Raw genomic sequence first — 19,341 nt, 5'->3', positions numbered from 1 at the left:
GTCGAGAGGGAGGGATGGTCGAGAGGGAGGGATGGTCTAGTGGGAGGGCTGGTCGAGTGTGAGGGCCGGTCTAGTGGGAGGGCTGGTCTAATGGGAGGGCTGGTCTAGTGGGAGGGCTGGTCTAGTGGGAGGGCTGGTCGAGTGGGAGGGCTGGTCGAGTGGGAGGGCTGGTCAAGTGAGAGGACTAGTCGAGTAGTAGGGCTGGTCAAGCGGGAAGGATGGGTGAGTGGGAAGGATGGTAGAGCAGAAGGGCTGGTCGAGTGGGAGGGCTGGTCTAGTAGGAGGGCTGGTTGAGAGGGAGGGCTGGTCAAGAGGGAGGGCTGGTCTAGTGGGAGGGCTGGTCAAGAGGGAGGGCTGGTCAAGAGGGAGGGCTGGTCTAATGGGAGGGCTGGTCGAGAGGGAGGGCTGGTATAGTGGGAGGGCTTGTCGAGAGGGAGGGCTGGTCAAGAGGGAGGGCTGGTCTAATGGGAGGGCTGGTCGAGAGGGAGGGCTGGTCTAGTGGGAGGGCTGGTCTAATGGGAGGGCTGGTCTAATGGGAGGGCTGGTCTAATGGAAGGGCTGGTTGAGCGGGAAGGCTTGTTGAGTAACAACACATCACTAGACTGGGAACACTCCTAAGACTAGCTCGTCCAACTCTTCAGGATCAGTGGCTTGATGCCATAGTAAATAAAAAACATACATCATAAACTGGAGTAAAGGTAAACAAATAACATGGCAGATTGGAGTAAGTAGTAGACAGGTAACAATGAAGATGTAGTCATTGGTATACAAATAACATCATGGAATGTGAAAGTGGTAGATTTACCAGGCAGCATCACAATTTTTTTTTTTTATATATTCCCAAAGGGGTACCTCTAGGTGGTTACCTAAATCTTTTTCCTCCTCCAAACTTTAGTTCATAACTTGAGAAGACCATCTTATCAGCTTCAAAGTTTCAATGCTGGTTTACTACAACTACTGGCATTTGCAGATGCCCTCTAGTCAAGGATTTTTGGAATGGGTCTGATAACTTTAAAAAAATTCTTCTACTTGGCTTGAAACAATCAACAGTGATGAACAATATTGTGCAAATTAATTTGAACAGGAGTAGATTTTGTGATTATCTCATATCTTACTCCCCAGCTTTAATATAGCTTGGGTTATTTTCTTTTCATAAGAGTTTCCTACTGACTTCTGGCATCCATCCAGTGTTACCCTGTGACTCTCGTCAGTACTACAACAACTATTCTTCTACAAGGCTATTCCTGCCAGCGTGCTCTGTGAGTGAATGTGGTTTTGCCAAATTCTCCCCTTCATTTCATGATTACTGCTGAAATTCATGATGGATGTTACACGTAGGAAGCATGCAAGTATTGTAGCTCTTAGAAAACATGTTGATTTGTGTATCAGACAAATCACTGAAAATTTGAACCTAGCAAAGTCAACTGTTGGTTGGATTCTGAATAGAGTTGCCAACACCGGTGATTGTGGAGCACTACGTCAAGGAAGATGTGGAAGAAAACGCATGACAACATCATGATGAGAAGGTTATCATAAGAAATTGTGTGAAGGATCTCAAGAAAACCAGCAAAGATATAAAGAGAGATTCGGCTTCAGTCGGCGTAAATGTTGATTCTTCAACTGTTCGACGAAGATGCATTGAAGTTGGCAGAATTGCCAGAAAGCCAGTAAAGAAACAATTATTGACTGCTCCTATGAAGAAAAAACAGCAGTAGTGGGCACTCGATCATAAGGGATGGATGACAAATGAAAGGAGAAAATGTGGTACATTTTGCAGTATACATGGGTACAGATCAGTGGTAGTGAGACAGAGCAAAGGCAGACCTCTTTGAAATGGACACATTCAATTAGTGCTACAACACCCTCCTAAGAAGATGTTTTGGGGTAGTTTTACTGCTAAAGACCCTGGACTGCTTGGTATTGTTGAGCGAACGATGAATGGTGACAAATACAAGACAATCCTGGCAACTTATTTGCTTCCCATTGTGGATAGAGATCTTCCTGATGGAGAAGGCATTTTCCAGTAGGATCTTGCTTTATGCCACACTTCCAGAAAAATGCTGACATTCTTCAAAGAGAGTGGACTGAGCGTTCTAAATTGGCCTGGAAACTCTTATAACCTCAACCCAATTGAGAATCTATGGGCAATAACCAAATGCAGGATTGTGAAACAGGACTGTTCGACTATGGAGAAGCTAACTGCTGCTGTTATTAGGACCTGGTACCACGACGACGAACTTGCAAAAATGTGTTCAACATTGGTTGACTTTATGCCAAAGAACGCAGCAATGCTTACACAAGCAAATGGTAGTCATATCTCTTATTAAATCAATTATCTGTCATATCACTGCCAGGTATTTTTCAAATAAACATAAAATTTCCAAATAAATGTCTTAGTTCATCACTCCCAATTAATGCACACACTATTTTATGCTACTTAGAGAAACGCTGAATGTGTGTTCTTCTGAATGGCTTCAATATTTAATGCCTGATGCATATTGCATGAAGGATACTGCTCAGTATATTTTGTCTGTGTACATTGCTTTTTCTGGTTGGTTGGCTTCAAACTTTCAACATTAGTGTGTCTTATAGGAAGATTTAGTATCTTAGTGAGCTTTATAGCCTTGGATTTGCTAATACTATTAATATTAAATATTTATGTATATGTACATATGGAATAGGTGGTATGTTACTAAATGCTGTAAAGAGTTTCTATGAGGATAGTGAGGCTCAGGTTAGGGTGTGTAGAAGAGAGGGAGACTTCTTCCCAGTAAAAGTAGGTCTTAGACAGGGATGTGTAATGTCACCATGCTTGTTTAATATATTTATAGATGGGGTTGTAAAAGAAGTAAATGCTAGGGTGTTCGGGCGAGGGGTGGGATTAAATTATGGGGAATCAAATACAAAATGGGAATTGACACAGTTGCTTTCTGCTGATGATACTGTGCTTATGGGAGATTCTAAAGAAAAATTGCAAAGGTTAATGGACGAGTTTGGGAGTGTGTGTAAAGGTAGAAAGTTGAAAGTGAACATAGAAAAGAGTAAGGTGATAAGGGTATCAAATGATTTAGATAAACAAAAATTGGATATCAAATTGGGGAGGAGGAGTATGGAAGAAGTGAATGTTTTCAGATACTTGGGAGTTGACATGTTGGCAGATGGATTTATGAAGGATGAGGTTAATCATAGAATTGATGAGGGAAAAAAGGTGAGTGGTGCATTGAGGTATATGTGGAGACAAAAAATGTTATCTATTGAGGCAAAGAAGGGAATGTATGAAAGTACAGTATAGTAGTACCAACACTCTTATATGGGTGTGAAGCTTGGGTTGTGAATGCAGCAGCGAGGAGGCAGTTGGAGGCAGTGGAAGTGTCCTGTCTAAGGGCAATGTGTGGTGTAAATATTATGTAGAAAATTCGGAGTGTGGAAATTAGGAGAAGGTGTGGAGTTAATAAAAGTATTAGTCAGAGGGCTGAAGAGGGGTTGTTGAGGTGGTTTGGTCATTTAGAGATAATGAATCAAAGTAGAATGACATGGAGAGCATTTAAATCTGTAGGGGAAGAAAGGAGGGGTAGGGGTCGTCCTCGTAAAGGTTGGAAGGAAGGGGTAAGGGAGGTTTTGTGGGCGAGGGGCTTGGACTTCCAGCAGGCGTGCGTGAGCGTGTTCAATAGGAGTGAATGGAGATGAATGGTATTTGGGACTTGACAATCTGTTGGAGTGTGAGCAGGGTAATATTTAGTGAAGGGATTCAGGGAAACCAGTTATTTTTATAGACGGATTTGAGTCCTGGAAATTGGAAGTACAATGCCTGCACTCTAAAGGAGGGGTTCAGGATATTGGCAGTTTGAGGAGATATGTGTATCTTTACACGTATATGCTTCTAAACTGTTGTGTTCTGAGCACCTCTGGAAAAACAGTGATTGTGTGAGTGAGGTGAAAGTGTTGAATGATGATGAAAGTATTTTCTTTTTGGGGATTTTTTGTCTTTTTGGGTCATCCTGCCTCGGTGGGAGACGGCCGCCTTGTTAACCCGTAAACGGTCCAAGCAGATCTACGTTCACATGTGTAGTGCTACAAAAGTAGATCTACGTTTTTTTAACATATTTTCAAATATAACAAAAAAAAAAAGTAGATCAAAGTTTTTTTACACATTTTCAAATGTAAAAAAACAAAAAGAAAATCTACTTTTTTTACATGCTTTCAAATGTTGAAAAAACGTATATATACGTTTGGACCGTTTACGGGTTAAAAAAAAAAATTATGATTTTTAAATGCTATGGTTTACTATATGTCCTTTCACAGTTGAATGCTTTCAGTGATATGAAAGAATAAATTCAACCCCCCCCCCCAAAAAAAAAAAAGTTTTTTGTAGACTCTGAACACTGCTTTTTTTTTAAGTAAAAATCTCTACAAGAATTGTTCACCACGTATTGCTCATTGGGGTTCTCACACACTTCTAAAACTTGTTAAATAAAAAGCTGACAAACATTCAGAAACCCCTCAGGTTGGGAGGACAGTCTAATTGATATGGAAGCTGGCACAGGAGTTTAGGAATTTGCCTGAGCTAAACACTACAAGCATGACAGAACTTGAGATGTTGACATTTATCCAGTGATCTGTTCCAATCTCTGGATCACCCTCAGGGTTGCTGTCATCCTTTCAGTGGCATTGGCTAGACTTACCTGCATTTCACCATGATGTAAGACCACCTCAGTGGTCTTGCTGTCATCATCATTAACCATGTGGTATCAAGGCAGACTTCTGATAATCGCATCATTGATGATTCTGCATCAAGGAAGACTGGGAGGATCAGGTTTTCAAAGAAAACTTATTATTATCAAGGGGAGTGCTAAACTCAGGGATTATACAGCACCTGTGGGGTAAGGGGAGGATGAAAGGCATTTAGGTTAGGAGCACAGATCCAATTCCAAAGATCAACAGCCCCTCACCAGCATTAACGAACGGTGGAAATAAATGGTATAAAATACCGACACAATGGAAATATAAACACATACGCAGTATAATGTGATCCTTTATTGACAAATTTTCGCCCACACAGTGGGCTTTGTGACTTGAAAAAGCCCACTGTGTGGGCGAAACGTTGTCAATAAAGGATCACATTATACTGCATATGTGTTTATATTTCCAGCATTAAGGAACCTTGAGAGGTCGAAGGAAAACTACAAGACCTAAAACTTCCAAACCAACTGTGAAATTCACTTATTTGCTAGCTGGCAATTTTATTCCTTTACGAAGCTACATTGTGTGCACTTTTTAAATTCATTTATTGCTATTGCTCTATTTTGTGCAATATATTTTGGACTCTTTATTGAGTGTATTTATTTATACTTTTTGTTTCAAGACAACTTGTTCTTGCCTCAAACTCAGAACAGTATATGAAAGAAGTGCTTTTATGTTTTAAATACAGAGTGTTTTATTGCTGCAGAAGTCATGCACCTAAGGGAGAAGGTTATCCTGTTGATGGAGGGGGAACATACACACCTGTTGATGGAGGGGGGTGTCCTGTTGGAGGGGGTGTCCTGTTGATGGAGGGGGTGTCCTGTTGATGGAGGGGGTGTCCTGTTGATGGAGAGGGTGCCCTGTTGATGGAAGGGATGTCCTGTTGATGGAGGGGAGTGTCCTGTTGATGAAGGAGGTGTCCTATTGATGGAGGGGGAGTGTCTTATTGATGGAGGGGGATTGTCCTGTTGATGGAAGGGGTGTCCTGTTGATGGAGGGGGTGTCTTGTTGATGGAGAGGATGTCCTGTTGACTGAGGGCACCAACAGTACCAGGACCACCACTGCTTGTATGATCTTGCTGAAAGCATCAACAGTGCCAGGACTATCACTACTTGTACAACCTCGCCGAGGGCACTAAAAATGTCAGGACTACCACTGCTCATAAGAGTTATCCACTGCCTAATAAATGGGAAGCAATCAGACTTGAACCAAGGCATGAAAAGGTAGCTCTAATTCCTCAGATCAGGAGCCCTCCACCAACATCAAGGATATATCACAATAGGATCAAAAGAACAGGCTGCATCATATACAGTGGACCCCCGCATACCGTTGGCCTTACATAACGTTAAATCCGCATAACGCTACATTTTATCGCCAAGATTTTGCCTCGCATACCGCTAAAAAACCCGCTCAACGCTGTTCGTCTGAGACGCGTCTATGTGCGGCCTGAGCCACGCTCACATGTTCCGCCGGTGGCATTGTTTACCAGCCAGCCTCCGCGGTAACATCCAAGCATACAATCAGAATATTTCGTATTATTACAGTGTTTTTGGTGATTTTATCTGCAAAATAAGTGACCATGGGCCCCAAGAAAGCTTCTAGTGCCAACCCTACAGCAATAAGGGTGAGAATTACTATAGAGATGAAGAAAAAGATCATTGATAAGTATGAAAGTGGAGTGCGTGTCTCCGAGCTGGCCAGGTTGTATAATAAACCCCAATCAACCATCGCTACTATTGGTGGTACAGCTGCTGCTGCTGCTGTACCACCGTCAGCTGCTGCTGCTGTAGCACTGTCAGCTGCTGCTGCTGTTGTACCACCATCAGCTGCTGCTGCTGCTGCTGTAGTACCGTCTGCTGCTGCTGTAGTACCGTCTGCTGCTGCTGTAGCATCATCTGCTGCTAGCATCATCATCTGCTACAGCAGCTGCTGCTGCTGTAGCACCGTTGTTGGTGTGGCTTATTGAGAATACCAAGAAACAATTAACCCCAGAGGATTTGCCACCCAGGATAACCCAAAAAAGTCAGTGTCATCGAAGACTGTCTAACTCTAACTTATTTCCATTGGGGTCCTTAATCTTGTCTCCCAGGATGCAACCCACACCAGTCGACTAACACCTAGGTGAACAGGGAAAAATGCCTGGAACTAGTGCTCATATTGGTGAATTTAAAGCCAGCAAAGGTTGGTTTGAGAGATTTAAGAATCGTAGTGGCATACACAGTGTGATAAGGCCTATTCTGGAAGAAAATGCCAAACAGGACCTACAGTACTCAGGAGGAAAAGGCACTCCCAGGACACAGTGTCTCATCAGTCATTGCTGCATCTTCAATAAAGGTGTCATTTATTCTTCATTTAGTAGAGTAGTACATGCACAATATATATTGTGCATGTACTACTCTACTATTGTGCATGTATCCTTCTCTTTGTGTGTAGGAAAATGTATATTTCATGTGGTAAAATTTTTTTTTCATACTTTTGGGTGTCTTGCACGGATTAATTTGATTTCCATTATTTCTTATGGGGAAAATTCATTCGCATAACGATAATTTCGCATAACAATGAGCTCTCTTGCACGGATTAATATCGCTATGCGGGGGTCCACTGTATACAAACAGAACTGCAAGCATCTATTATAATTTTTTTATGATTGCTTCCAGTGAGGTCTGTCCTCTCTGTACACAGATAGCTGACTTATTAAATTCATGGGTAAGCACTAAATCCATATTATGTTTATAGAGGTTATACAGCTCATGGAGTAATGGAAGGCAATCAAACTAGATTCAAGTGGAGGGAGAATAGGTCAAATTCTTTGGATCAAGAGCCCTTTACCAGAATCAAGGCACCTACTTTGACACACTAATATGTTTAATCTCTTAAAGGATAATATTCTTGAATAATTAAAGTATTATATTTTCAGTTAATTTATTCTGGTTCTGTTTTGTACAGTATTTACACATCTACATCATATAAGTATAGCCTGAATTTCAAATGAAAGTTTGAAATATCAGGAATATCACTGATATTGTAGAAACTTGGTTACCAGTGTATTGAATAAGGTATTCTGTGTGTATCACTAGTATAATATATGTACCTACAAATATATTAAAAAGACTATGAAATTCATGGCATTTTATTAAGATGTTTCATCCACTAGGAACTACAAAGTCTTTGGTGGATGAAAATTCTTCTTGAGAAAATCCCAGAAATTGCATAATGTCTTATTAACAAGGTATTGTGTGTACATGTTCCATGGACCACTCTTTAAATACTGATCTATTGGTAACTTATTACACCAGTAAATATGTACCATAAATCCCTTTTTTGCTAATTTTTTCTTCTGCTGACTTTCTCTGGAACACCTGCATATCTTTGTTGTCTACACTGCCAGACATGCTGACCTTGAACTTCAGCTTGTCCTGATTTGCAATTTAATACTGAACAATCTCACTGTAATATGGAGATATACCTTTGATGATTTCTGAGAGTTTTTCAATTCCCACAGGCCGGCTATAGGCCAAATTTGTCTTGTGTTCGTCTGGTCGATAAGGCTGTTGCTCCTGGTAGTCTGCCAACCCACAGATGTATCACAGCCTGGTTATCTGGAACATTATTTGAATTTGTGGTCTTTCAGAGCTTTGCCCAAGGCCTGTAATAAGATATCCTCTACTAGAATTTACATGAGCCTTTCAAGCAATTCAGTTTTAGAAAATTACCTAAAACACAAGTTGAGGATTTTTTTTGTCTCAGTACCACCTCCCTTAGAAGTTTACACTGCATTCTTAGGGTCTTCAGTTGCCTCTTCCATAATGTTAGATACTGGTAGTATGATACCAAGAGTGGTTCATGACCCAGAATACAGACTGCAACATTTTAAAGTATGAAAATGTACTTTTTTGTGGCAGTTTTCATAAACCAAGGTATTTGCCACATTCAAATATCAGCTGTTATTTATCTGGCTACAATGACTGGAATTTGGGGCTTGCACAGACAACAAGGAGGCATAGTGTGTAAAAAAGCAAACAAAAACTAATCACTGTTAGCAAAATGTGATTATAAGAGTGTATATACTGGTGTAATAGGTTTACCAATGGATTGTTATTCGCAAGAATTAGTTTTCCATACTTTAAAACAATATAATACAGGTACTGTAGTCTTAGCCATTATGATCAGACTGTGAAGCAGCTGCCTTGAGTTGAGGGTGCTCCTGAGCCGAGGCTTGTGGATCAGCTGCCTCGGGTTGAGGGTGCTCCTGAGCCAAGGCTTGTGGATCAGCTGCCTCGGGTTGAGGGTGCTCCTGAGCCAAGGCTTGTGGATCAGCTGCCTCGGGTTGAGGGTGCTCCTGAGCCGAGGCTTGTGGATCAGCAACTGGATGAAGAGTAAAGGTTTCCAGAGGAGTCATTTTTCCACCTTCACTCACAATGGTGTAGACACCAGACTAAAAAAGAAATAAGCAAAATGAAAACAAACCATCAAGAAATGAAAAGGAATTAATAAGCAACACTATATTAAGGGAAGGTACTTTGACAAGAAAATTTATAACCTACAAGATGGTGAATTATTATTATTATTATTATATTCAGAGAAAATGTTAAACCTAAAAGGTTGTGGAGCTTCTACAAAGACCCAAAATGCTCTGCATAACTATGGGCTTTCTGCATGCACAACTAAATGTCACTCATCTCTGTACAAATATTGTATCATGCTGAAATAAATTATTATTATTATTATGTTTGGGTTCCTTCAGTTGTCTTAAGCTTCAAGGGCTCACATAAATAATAAGTTAAGGATTACAAGGTTTCACAAAAAGGCTAGCTTGAATGAAGCATTATGAAAGACACTAAAACCTGTTCTAATAATTTCCATGTTTAATAGCTACAGAGAGGATGGAGACACTAACTCTGCAAGGTAGATAGCCAAGTAACTTTTTCCACTCCACATACAGTGTAGGAAGACCCTGCTTTACAGAACTTCACTTTACAGTGTTTCAGTAATGAAGCAGTTTTCAAATACAGTGGACCCCCGGTTAACGAACTTTTTTCATTCCAGTAGTATGTTCAGGTGCCAGTACTGACCGAATTTTTTCCCATAAGGAATATTGTGAAGTAGATTAGTCAATTTCAGACCCCCAAACATACACGTACAAATGCACTTACATAAATACACTTACATAATTGGTCGCATTTGGAGGTGATCGTTATACGGGGGTCCACTGTATACCCATTCTTCATTTATTCAAACTTCCTGCAATAAATATATTCACCACTCACTATAAGCTAAGGGCAAAAATATTTTAAGGTAAGTAATGTGTATACAATATATGCAATTTTAAGGCCTAGTGTGAACAAGTTATCAGGATTTTTATATGCATCTGAAAGTGAAATAAAGTTATGTTTCACTTTACAGTGGTAGCCCAGAACCTAACTTGCTGTACAAGTGGAGCCTGCCTGTACTTTCATCAACTTGTTTCTCATCACTTGTTTTTCACTTTCTCTGATCCTTTGGGTTCAAGATGACATCAATCAGGTCCATGTGAACAAAGGTTTAACATGAATGCTCAACAAAAAGGCCTGACAATGGCTCACCATATGGTTCAACACAAAGGCTCAAAATGACAACCCATAATAAGGAGCTCAACCATGCTATTATGATATCATACCACTGGTAGCACCTTTTACACTTGTATCTTGTTGAAACAAAACTATCACAGGCTTCATGCCAATTAAATATTCACAAAACCAATCCAGAAAATGAACTGTACCCTACTGTATAATACAGTGGACCCCCAGTTATTGGCCAGTTCTGTTATCGGCCTACTTGGTTATCGGCTGGTTTTTCGGTGCCCGGTTAATGGCCGTTAATTCGGTTATTGGCCATTTGGGATGCATCCATCCGCCGGCTGGGGCCGGTTGCACATCAGTTTGGTTTTGTCTCTCGGTGGCTGAGGAAGCTTCTGCTCATGCATCCAAACATTTCGCTTGTTTTCCATTGTTTTTAGTGGATTTTTTTGCAGTGCAACTGTGAAATAAGTAACCATGGCTCCAAAGAAAGCTCCTGTGGTAAAGAAAGTGAGAAACACCATGGAATTTAAGCGTGAAGTGATAGAAAAGTTTGAAAGTAGTATGAAGGTGGTGGAACTTACCAGGATGTACAGCAAGAATAAATCAACAATTACATCCATCCTGGCAAAGAAAAAACATATCAAAGATGCTAATGTTGCAAAAGGAGTAACTTGTCTAACTAAATAAAGGCCACCAATAATGGAAGAGATGGAAAAGTTATTATTATTGTGGATTAAGGAAAAAGAATTAGTGGGAGACAGTGTTGTGGAGTCTATTGTTTGTGAGAAGGCAAGGCAGCTGCATGAGGATCTTGCAAAGAAAATGCCTGGAACACATGCTGCAGTTTGTGAATTTAGGGCCAGCAAAGGATGGTTTGATAGATTTAAGAAGCATAGTGGCATACACAGCATTGTAAGGCATGGTGAGGTTGCAAGTTCTGACAAATGTGTGGCTAAAAAGTATGTTCACAAATTCCAGGACTTTGTAAAGGCTGAAGGATTCAAACCCCAACAAGTGTTCAATTGTGACGAAACAGACCTGTTTTGGAAGAAAATGCCAAACAGGACCAACATTACCCAGGAGGAAAAGGCACTGCCAGGACACAAACCTATGAAAGACAGGCTCACTCTTTTGTTGTGTGGTAATGCTTGTGGGGATTTCAAAGTGAAGTCTTTACTCATGTATCACTCAGAAAATCCTAGAGTGTTCAAGAAAAACAATGTCATGAAGAATAGATTGTGTGATGTGGAAAGCTAATCATAAGGCATGGGTCACAAGGCAAATTTTCAGAGTGGGTTAATGATGTGTTTGGCCCAAGTGTGAAAAAATACATCCCGGAAAAGAAATTGCAACTCAAGTGCCTCCTGTTACTGGACAATGCTCCTGCACATCCTCCAGACTTGGAAGACCAAGTGTTTAGGGACTTCAATTTTATAAAAGTGAAGTTCTTGCCTCCTAACACCATTTCTCTCCTCCAGCCCATGGACCAGCAGGTCATTTCTAACTTCAAAAAACCCTACACAAAAGCAGTGTTTCAAAAGTGCTTTGAAGTGACGTCAGACACTCGGTTGACTCTATGACAGTTCTGGAGGAATCACTTCACTATCCTCCATTGCATAAGCCTTATAGGTAAGGCTTGAGAGGGAATGACTTCTAGGACTTTGAACTCTGCTTGGAGAAAACTGTGGCCAGATTGTGTCCAAGAGAGGGCTTTTGAAGGGTTTGAGGCTGACCCTGACCCTGCCGACCTTGTGGACTTTACTGTGGCACTGAGGAAGTCCCTGGGGTTGGAGGTGAGTGGCGAGGATGTGGAAGAGTTGGTGGAAGACCAAAGGAAAGAGCTAACCAATGAAGAGCTGCAAGAGCTTCATCTCGAACAGCAACAGACTGCAGCTGAAGAACTTGCTTCAGAGGAAGAGGAAGAGGGAGTGAAGGAGGTGGCTTCTTCAGAGACTAAAGAGGTGTGTGCTATGTGGACTAGGGTGCAAGCTTTTGTAGAGAAACACGACCCTGACAAAGCTGAAACAAGCCATATCTGCAACATGTTTAGTGACAAAACCCTGTGCCACTCCAGGGAAATCTTATAGATGCCAGAAACAGAGCACTCTGGACAGTTATTTTGTGAGACAGGGGTCTAGTGACTCTCAAGCTGGTCCTAGTGGCATTAAAAGACAGAGAAGGGAAGTAACCCCAGAGAAGGCTTTGCTACCTAAAGTCTTTATGGAGGGGGATTTCCCTTCCAAACACTAACTCCTCCCTCTTTCCTCCTCCTCATTTTCCAGAAGTCAGCATTAGCCTTCAATAAAGGTATGTAATACTTACATATTGTTAAAAAAAATTTTTTTTTTTTGGAATGGATTAACTGTACTTCCATTAATTCTTATGGGAAATATTAATTCAGTTTTCAGCCATTTCGGTTATCGGCTGACCTTCTGGAACAGATTATGGCCGATAACCGGGGTCCACCATATGTACCAGTGAAGAACCATAATCTAAAAAAAAAAAAACTGAGACAAAACAATGTACATAATTAGATAGAGCCCTTCAGGAAAAATAACATTTTACTCATTATTAACACATTCACATCAGGAAAAATCAGGTTTTATTCAGCGTTTTTTTTTATTTTTCAAGAAACTGACAGTTTCTCACCAACGTAAGGTGACCCAAAAAGAAGAAGCACTTTCACCATTATTCACTTCATCATTGTCTTGCAAGAGAGGCCCCATTACTACAGTTGAAAACTGCAAATATCCCCACCCCTACTTCATAGTGCAGGCACATAAACAATTACATACCACGTTTTATGGTGTCGAAGGCACTATTTTTTTCCCAAAATATCTCAAAAATTTGCCCAGTGTCTTGGAGGCCAAAGGTTACATTGTTCATAGGCCTCAATCTAAGCCTAAAGAAATGTTTCAATACTAGACAGTATCTAAGCTCTGGAACTTAGTACCTGCAGGCTAAGGTAAAGCAGGCGATGGAGTCGGATGGATTGTGGGTAGTATCAGTAGGATAATTCTTCTGTTTACCATGAAACTACCCAGTAATAATATTTTTACTCACATCAAATGATACTGATTTTTTTTTTTTTCAACAAGTCAGCTGTCTCCCACTGAGGCAGGGTGACCCAAAAAGAAAGAAAATCCCCAAAAAGAAAATACACCTACCATCCGACTTACAACCTGCTCAACTTACGACCACTCGCCTTACGACCGTGTTTTTTATGCCAAATTTCTGGGAAATAAACAACTATTTGTGTTGTACACAGTGTTTATCCTAAACCTTACAGTATAAAATACAGTACTAACAGCATAAAAAGTAAAGTAAAACATGAAATACCAAAATAAAACAATAAAATAAAGTCATTACAAAAATGTTTTGTTGATATTCAGTAGTAAAGTTCGACTTACGACCATTTCGACTTACGGCCGGTTTCTCGGAACCAAAATCGGTCGTAAGTCGGATGGTAGGTGTACTTTCATCATCATTCAACACTTTCACCTCACTCACACATAATCACTGTTTTTCCAGAGGTGCTCAGAACACAACAGTTTAGAAGCATATACGTATACACAACATATCTCTCCAAACTGCTAATATCCCGAACCCCTCCTTTAGAGTGCAGGCATTGTACTTCCTATTTCCAGGATACAAGTCTGGCTATATAAATATAACCAGTTTCCCTGAATTTTATTTTTTTTATTATCATCACACTGGCCGATTCCCACCAAGGCAGGGTGGCCCGAAAAATAAAAACTTTCACCATCATTCACTCCATCACTGTCTTGCCAGAAGGGTGCCTTACACTACAGTTTTTAAACTGCAATATTAACACCCCTCCTTCAGAGTGCAGGCACTGTACTTCCCATCTCCAGGACTCAAGTCCGGCCTGCCGGTTTCCCTGAACCCCTTCATAAATGTTACTTTGCTCACACTCCAACAGCACTTCAAGTATTAAAAACCATTTGTCTCCATTCACTCCTATCAAACACGCTCACACATGCCTGCTGGAAGTCCAAGCCCCTCGCACACAAAACCTCCTTTACCCCCTCCCTCCAACCTTTCCTAGGCTGACCCCCTACCCCGCCTTCCTTCCACTACAGACTGATACACTCTTGAAGTCACTCTGTTTCGCTCCATTCTCTCTACATGTCTGAACCACCTCAACAACCCTTCCTCAGCCCTCTGGACAACAGTTTTGGTAATCCCGCACCTCCTCCTAACTTCCAAACTACGAATTCTCTGCATTATATTCACACCACACATTGCCCTCAGACATGACATCTCCACTACCTCCAGCCTTCTCCTCGCTGCAACATTCATCACCCATGCTTCACACCCATATAAGAGCGTTGGTAAAACTATACTCACTAAATATTACCCTGCTCACACTCCAACAGATCGTCAGGTCCCAAATACCATTCGTCTCCATTAACTCCTATCGAACACGCTCATGCATGCCTGCTGCATATTAAGGGTATATTATCAGATATAAAAAGCAAAAGTAAAATTGTGGTATACAGTAGTAATACACAAAAGCTGACATTTGTACACTGTACATTTGTTTTGGTCATTTTCAGTTGCGTAACAAAGAAATGTTTTACATTCACTCAGCAGTGTTAACATGCTAAAGTGGCAGGTGTTTTTCATCATTTTATACACAAAATATTTTTAAACATGAGATATATTCTTAAAACGCATGGAAAAAAATCACAAATCAATATATAGTCCTAGCTGTGGACACATCCACTTGCACAGATCAAGACAGTGAGTAGAAAGAGAAAACGGCCATAAGTTCTGCAGCCTTATTTTTGTGTTTTAACTTTTTTTCCAAAATTTATCCAGTCAGAACTGGGGGGAGTAGGGCGTCCTCGACACCAGAGCATCTCGTTCACCGTAAAATATGGTAGGTTTTATTCAAATTCGTATATTTACACCAGAACAAGTAAGTCAGCTTGCTTCCACATTACTATATGAAGTTCATACTACAGTCATATAACAAACTTTTACAGTATTACCTTTTCTGGAATAATTAGAGCTGAATCTGAGAGAAGTGTGGAGGGACTTGAGAGAACTGAGCTTGAGACCCCAGTGCTGGAATTATGGTGACTCCCATCCAATGACATACGAGCACTAGCCCCTATTGTTTCATTGATGCTCTCTGCTGAGCCTTGTGCTATGGAGGAACCTAGTGAATTCAAAGCTGTGCTAATGTTTGTACTTGTGCTTGATGATATCGATGACCCCAGTGAATCAAGCTGTAAGAAAATATGTAGCTCATAAACTCAAAGATCCCAGGAGAGCAAAATGTCCTTTAACATGAGACAATCAATAAAATAAAATTAAGTCAAATTTTAAATACAAGCACACTTTGCCAATACAGTGCTTCACTTTAGAGCACTTCTCTAATACAGTGCTTTTCAATTATGTCTGTATTTATTATTTTCGGCAGTGATGCACACATCAGGTGACTGGTGCCATTTGTTTTGCTATTTTTACTTTTGCATCATTTTTTAGGTCTAGTACTATTGTGCACTTAATAGATGACAATATAAATATGTTTTTAGGCTTTTATATGCACTGGCAAGTAAAAAAAAAAAAGGCTGTGATTCGCTTTATGGTGGTGGTCTGGAACCTAACCTGCCATATTAGTGTGGTATGCCTGTATAAGGAACATCAAGAACTGCAACTTTTAAGTTTTAAGGTGATTTTACAGTGAATATGAGTTGTTAACTTAGTCACTTCTTTCATTTACAACCTTGTTTAAACTGATAATAATTTTTGAAAACTGTGATGGCTGTATCCTACTAGGAAGTGTTCATGAAAGATGGAAACCTTTACCATCACCATCTATTAGATAAAAAGGGCCCAATGACACCCAACCTCAACCATGTACAGTGCTTTCCAATTTCCAAAACTAGTCTGACTAGTTGGTCCCTGTGCCCCTTGACAGGCATGATCTTGCCCAAACTCAAACAATACAAAAATATAAACAGCTAATTTCCACTCTGCAGCTTATTAATACTGAATTAATATTAATGGGAAAGCAGTATTCCCTAAGAGTCATAAGGTATCCCCAAAGCAAGGATGAAAAAGAAGACAGAGCAGGAGTGGCAAAGATGCTGAGAAGATATCTAGCAAAAGCTCTTTAGAGGCCAAGCAATAACTATTTCTGCATCATCTAGCAAATAATTCTTTTGTGTGTCTGTACCACCTAATAACATTTCATACCTGAGTATACTGAGGAGAATTATCAGTGTGATGTGTAGAAACAATAGGCACTGGATTCAGTACTCCAGTAGTAAGAACAACTTGCTCTGGCTGAAATGACGTGCATACCACCTGCGTTCGGCTTGCCTGTGACATTAAAATTGATGCTGAAGATGATGGATGAGGAGACAGAGAAAGAACTGATGAGGGCACAGAGGATGAAGGGAGCACAGAAGAAATTTTGGATGCCTGATGCTGTGATGAAGCAATGACATGAGAGTGAAGACCATACACCTGTCGACCAGCCCGACTGCCAGAGGACAAAGCCGGGGTTGTGTTGACAATCACATTGTTGGAAGACGTTGGAGAGCTAGACAAAACTGTTTCAGTAGAAGGCGATGTATTTCCAAGTGATATACTGGCATTGCTGGAATTGGTATGCGAATGGCAAAGAGCCATATTGTTGGAAGAAGAATGTGTATTGGAGAAATCAAGGCTGCAGGGTGTTGGGATACCCGAGAAAACTACAGCAGTGGAGGCAACGGATGCATTAGACATGCCTGTTGATGAGATTGGGACACTGGATAAAATAATACTGTCTGCAGAAGATACAATATTAGACAGAACATTTGTGGATGATATTGATATATTAGGCAATGCAAGACTGTTAGATGATATTGCAGAATCAGATATTGTAGTAATGTTTGAGGTTGTAGATACATTAGTGATGGGGTTTGCCAAGGCAGGCATGCTGGGTATCACAATACTACTGGAAGGAGTTATGTTAGAAATATCAATATCTGTAGAGGAAACAGGAATATTTGAAAGAACTGTGCTTTTAGAAGAAACAGGTATATTTGGCAGAGATATGTTGCTTGAGGAAGAAACAACTGATGGAAGGCCAAGTATATGGGAAATGCCTTGAGGTGTTTGTTGGGAAACACCAGATGTTGCCAAGTCAGTTTTGTGCTTAAATGTTGTCACAGGCTGATCTGTGGTGTGTGTACGCAGATGGGCTGCCATATTGTCCTTCCGCGAGAAGCAGCGGCAACACTTGGGACACGAATAATCTTTGACTCCTGTATGAACCTGTAAAGTATAAAAATTAAAGGCAATGAATTCATCTTGTGAAATACCATTTTAATTATAAATATATGGGACTGAGTGTGAACAAGGTAACATTTATGAACAGATTCAGGGAAACCAGCAGGCTGGACCTGAGTCCTGGAGATGGGAAGTACAGTGCCTGCACTCTGAACGAGGGGTGTTAATGCTGCAGTTTTATAACGGTAGTGTAAGGGAGCTTCTGGCAAGGTAGTGATGGAGTGAATGATGATGAAAGTTTTTTTCTTTTTCAGGCCACCCTGGCTTGGTGGAAAACAGACGTTATGTTAATAAAATAAAAAATGGGGTGGGAATCGCTAAACCTTAGAGGTCATACAGCGCCTGGGGAAATGGAAGGCAATCACGTTCATTTCAAGGAAGGAGAGGACAAGTTCAAATCCCTGCATCAAGAGCTCCTCAATATCATCATGGAACATCCTTTGAAGGAAATACCATTTTAAAATACCATTTGAAAACTGGTGATGGGTGAAAATGAAAATGAAAACTTTTATGGAATATCAAAAACTACCAATTGCTTTATAAAGTAAAGGCATTGAACAGCATAACAAATTAATTTAATATAATTATATTGGATTTAAGGCAAAGCACTAAATCTTTAGAGGTCATACAGTACCTAGAAAATAGGAAGCAATTAGGTTTTATCCAAATAAAGGAAAGACAGGTACAATTCCTTAGATCAAGAGCATCTCACTGACACCAAGACATCTCCCATGAGGGAAAGCTAGCTCGATAAGTTAATTATTATTGGCTGGAAGGCAAAATTCAGACACTTACAGCAGTCAGACTTTATTACACAAATAAATCTTTGTTTGCTATAAGTCTCTTTGTATTACCCAACACTTTATATTCGCAGGAAAGTGCTAATCCTTCTTGTCTATTTTCAAAACATGGGTTTGCCGAGAAGCTTACAAGTGTGACACTATTAATTTTTATGTCAGCAATAAATATTAATTACCTTTGAGTGCCTGGCAAGATCTTTAGGTGCCAAGAACATTTTACTGCAGGTCTTGCAAGTGTATTTAGGACTGCGGAGCTTGTGTACAACTTTGATGTGACTTCGTAAATTGGACTCCGTCTTGAAGTCATGTCCACAGTGCCTATTGGAAAGAAGAAAGTAACAATGAAAGCAAGCATATATTCAGTAGGAAACACTAAAGCCATAGGAGTCATGAAGCACCTGGGGAAGGTATCTCTAATTCTCTGGGTATGATAGAGCCCTTCACTACCATCAAGGTATCTTGACAGGAAAAAGTTTACATACTAAGCCATCCTGAGACTGATATAGTTTTCTTGTTATGGCCATAAAACTTTCACCCAGTGAGTGCTTGGTGGTAACACAGAAGACATCAGTACTCACAACACTATGTGAGTGCTTGAAGATAACAGAAGACATCAGTACTCACATGCAACACTATGTGAGTGCTTGGAGATAACAGAAGACATCAGTACTCAAATGCAACACTATGTGAGTGCTTGGAGATAACAGAAGACATCAGTACTCACATGCAACACTATGTGAGTGCTTGGAGATAACAGAAGGCATCAGTACTCACATGCAACACTATGTGAGTGCTTGGAGATAACAGAAGACATCAGTACTCACATGCAACACTATGTGAGTGCTTGGAGATACCAGAAGGCATCAGTACTCACATGCAACACTATGTGAGTGCTTGGAGATAACAGAAGACATCAGTACTCAGAACA

At 40.5% G+C, this 19,341-nt stretch overlaps 1 protein-coding gene across 6 annotated transcripts in view; it reads right to left on the bottom strand.

The window, feature by feature from the left end:
* Positions 1–7,638: 7,638 nt before the first annotated feature.
* LOC128703594 (uncharacterized) overlaps positions 7,639–19,341 on the bottom strand; it is a 44,469-nt gene continuing 32,766 nt past the window's right edge. For 3 of the 6 annotated variants that reach the window (XM_053798300.2, XM_070101302.1, XM_070101300.1), the window contains 4 exons: positions 18,590–18,731; positions 16,531–17,598; positions 15,318–15,557; positions 7,639–9,176 (listed from right to left, as the gene is read on the bottom strand). In XM_053798300.2, coding sequence (XP_053654275.2) covers positions 8,895–9,176; positions 15,318–15,557; positions 16,531–17,598; positions 18,590–18,731 — 1,732 coding nt within the window. In that variant the 3' untranslated portion in view covers positions 7,639–8,894. Of the gene's footprint in view, positions 9,177–9,908; positions 9,983–12,621; positions 12,792–14,670; positions 14,764–15,317; positions 15,558–16,530; positions 17,599–18,589; positions 18,732–19,341 lie in introns of all 6 variants that reach the window. The other 3 variants (XR_011394144.1, XR_011394142.1, XR_011394143.1) reach the window with 3 other exon arrangements.

This window comes from Cherax quadricarinatus, chromosome 76 (assembly GCF_038502225.1).
Source record: "Cherax quadricarinatus isolate ZL_2023a chromosome 76, ASM3850222v1, whole genome shotgun sequence".
Classification (NCBI taxonomy): Eukaryota; Metazoa; Arthropoda; class Malacostraca; order Decapoda; family Parastacidae; genus Cherax; species Cherax quadricarinatus.
The sequence above is the reverse complement of the archived record's forward strand: the minus strand, read 5'-3'. Positions and strand labels throughout refer to the sequence as shown.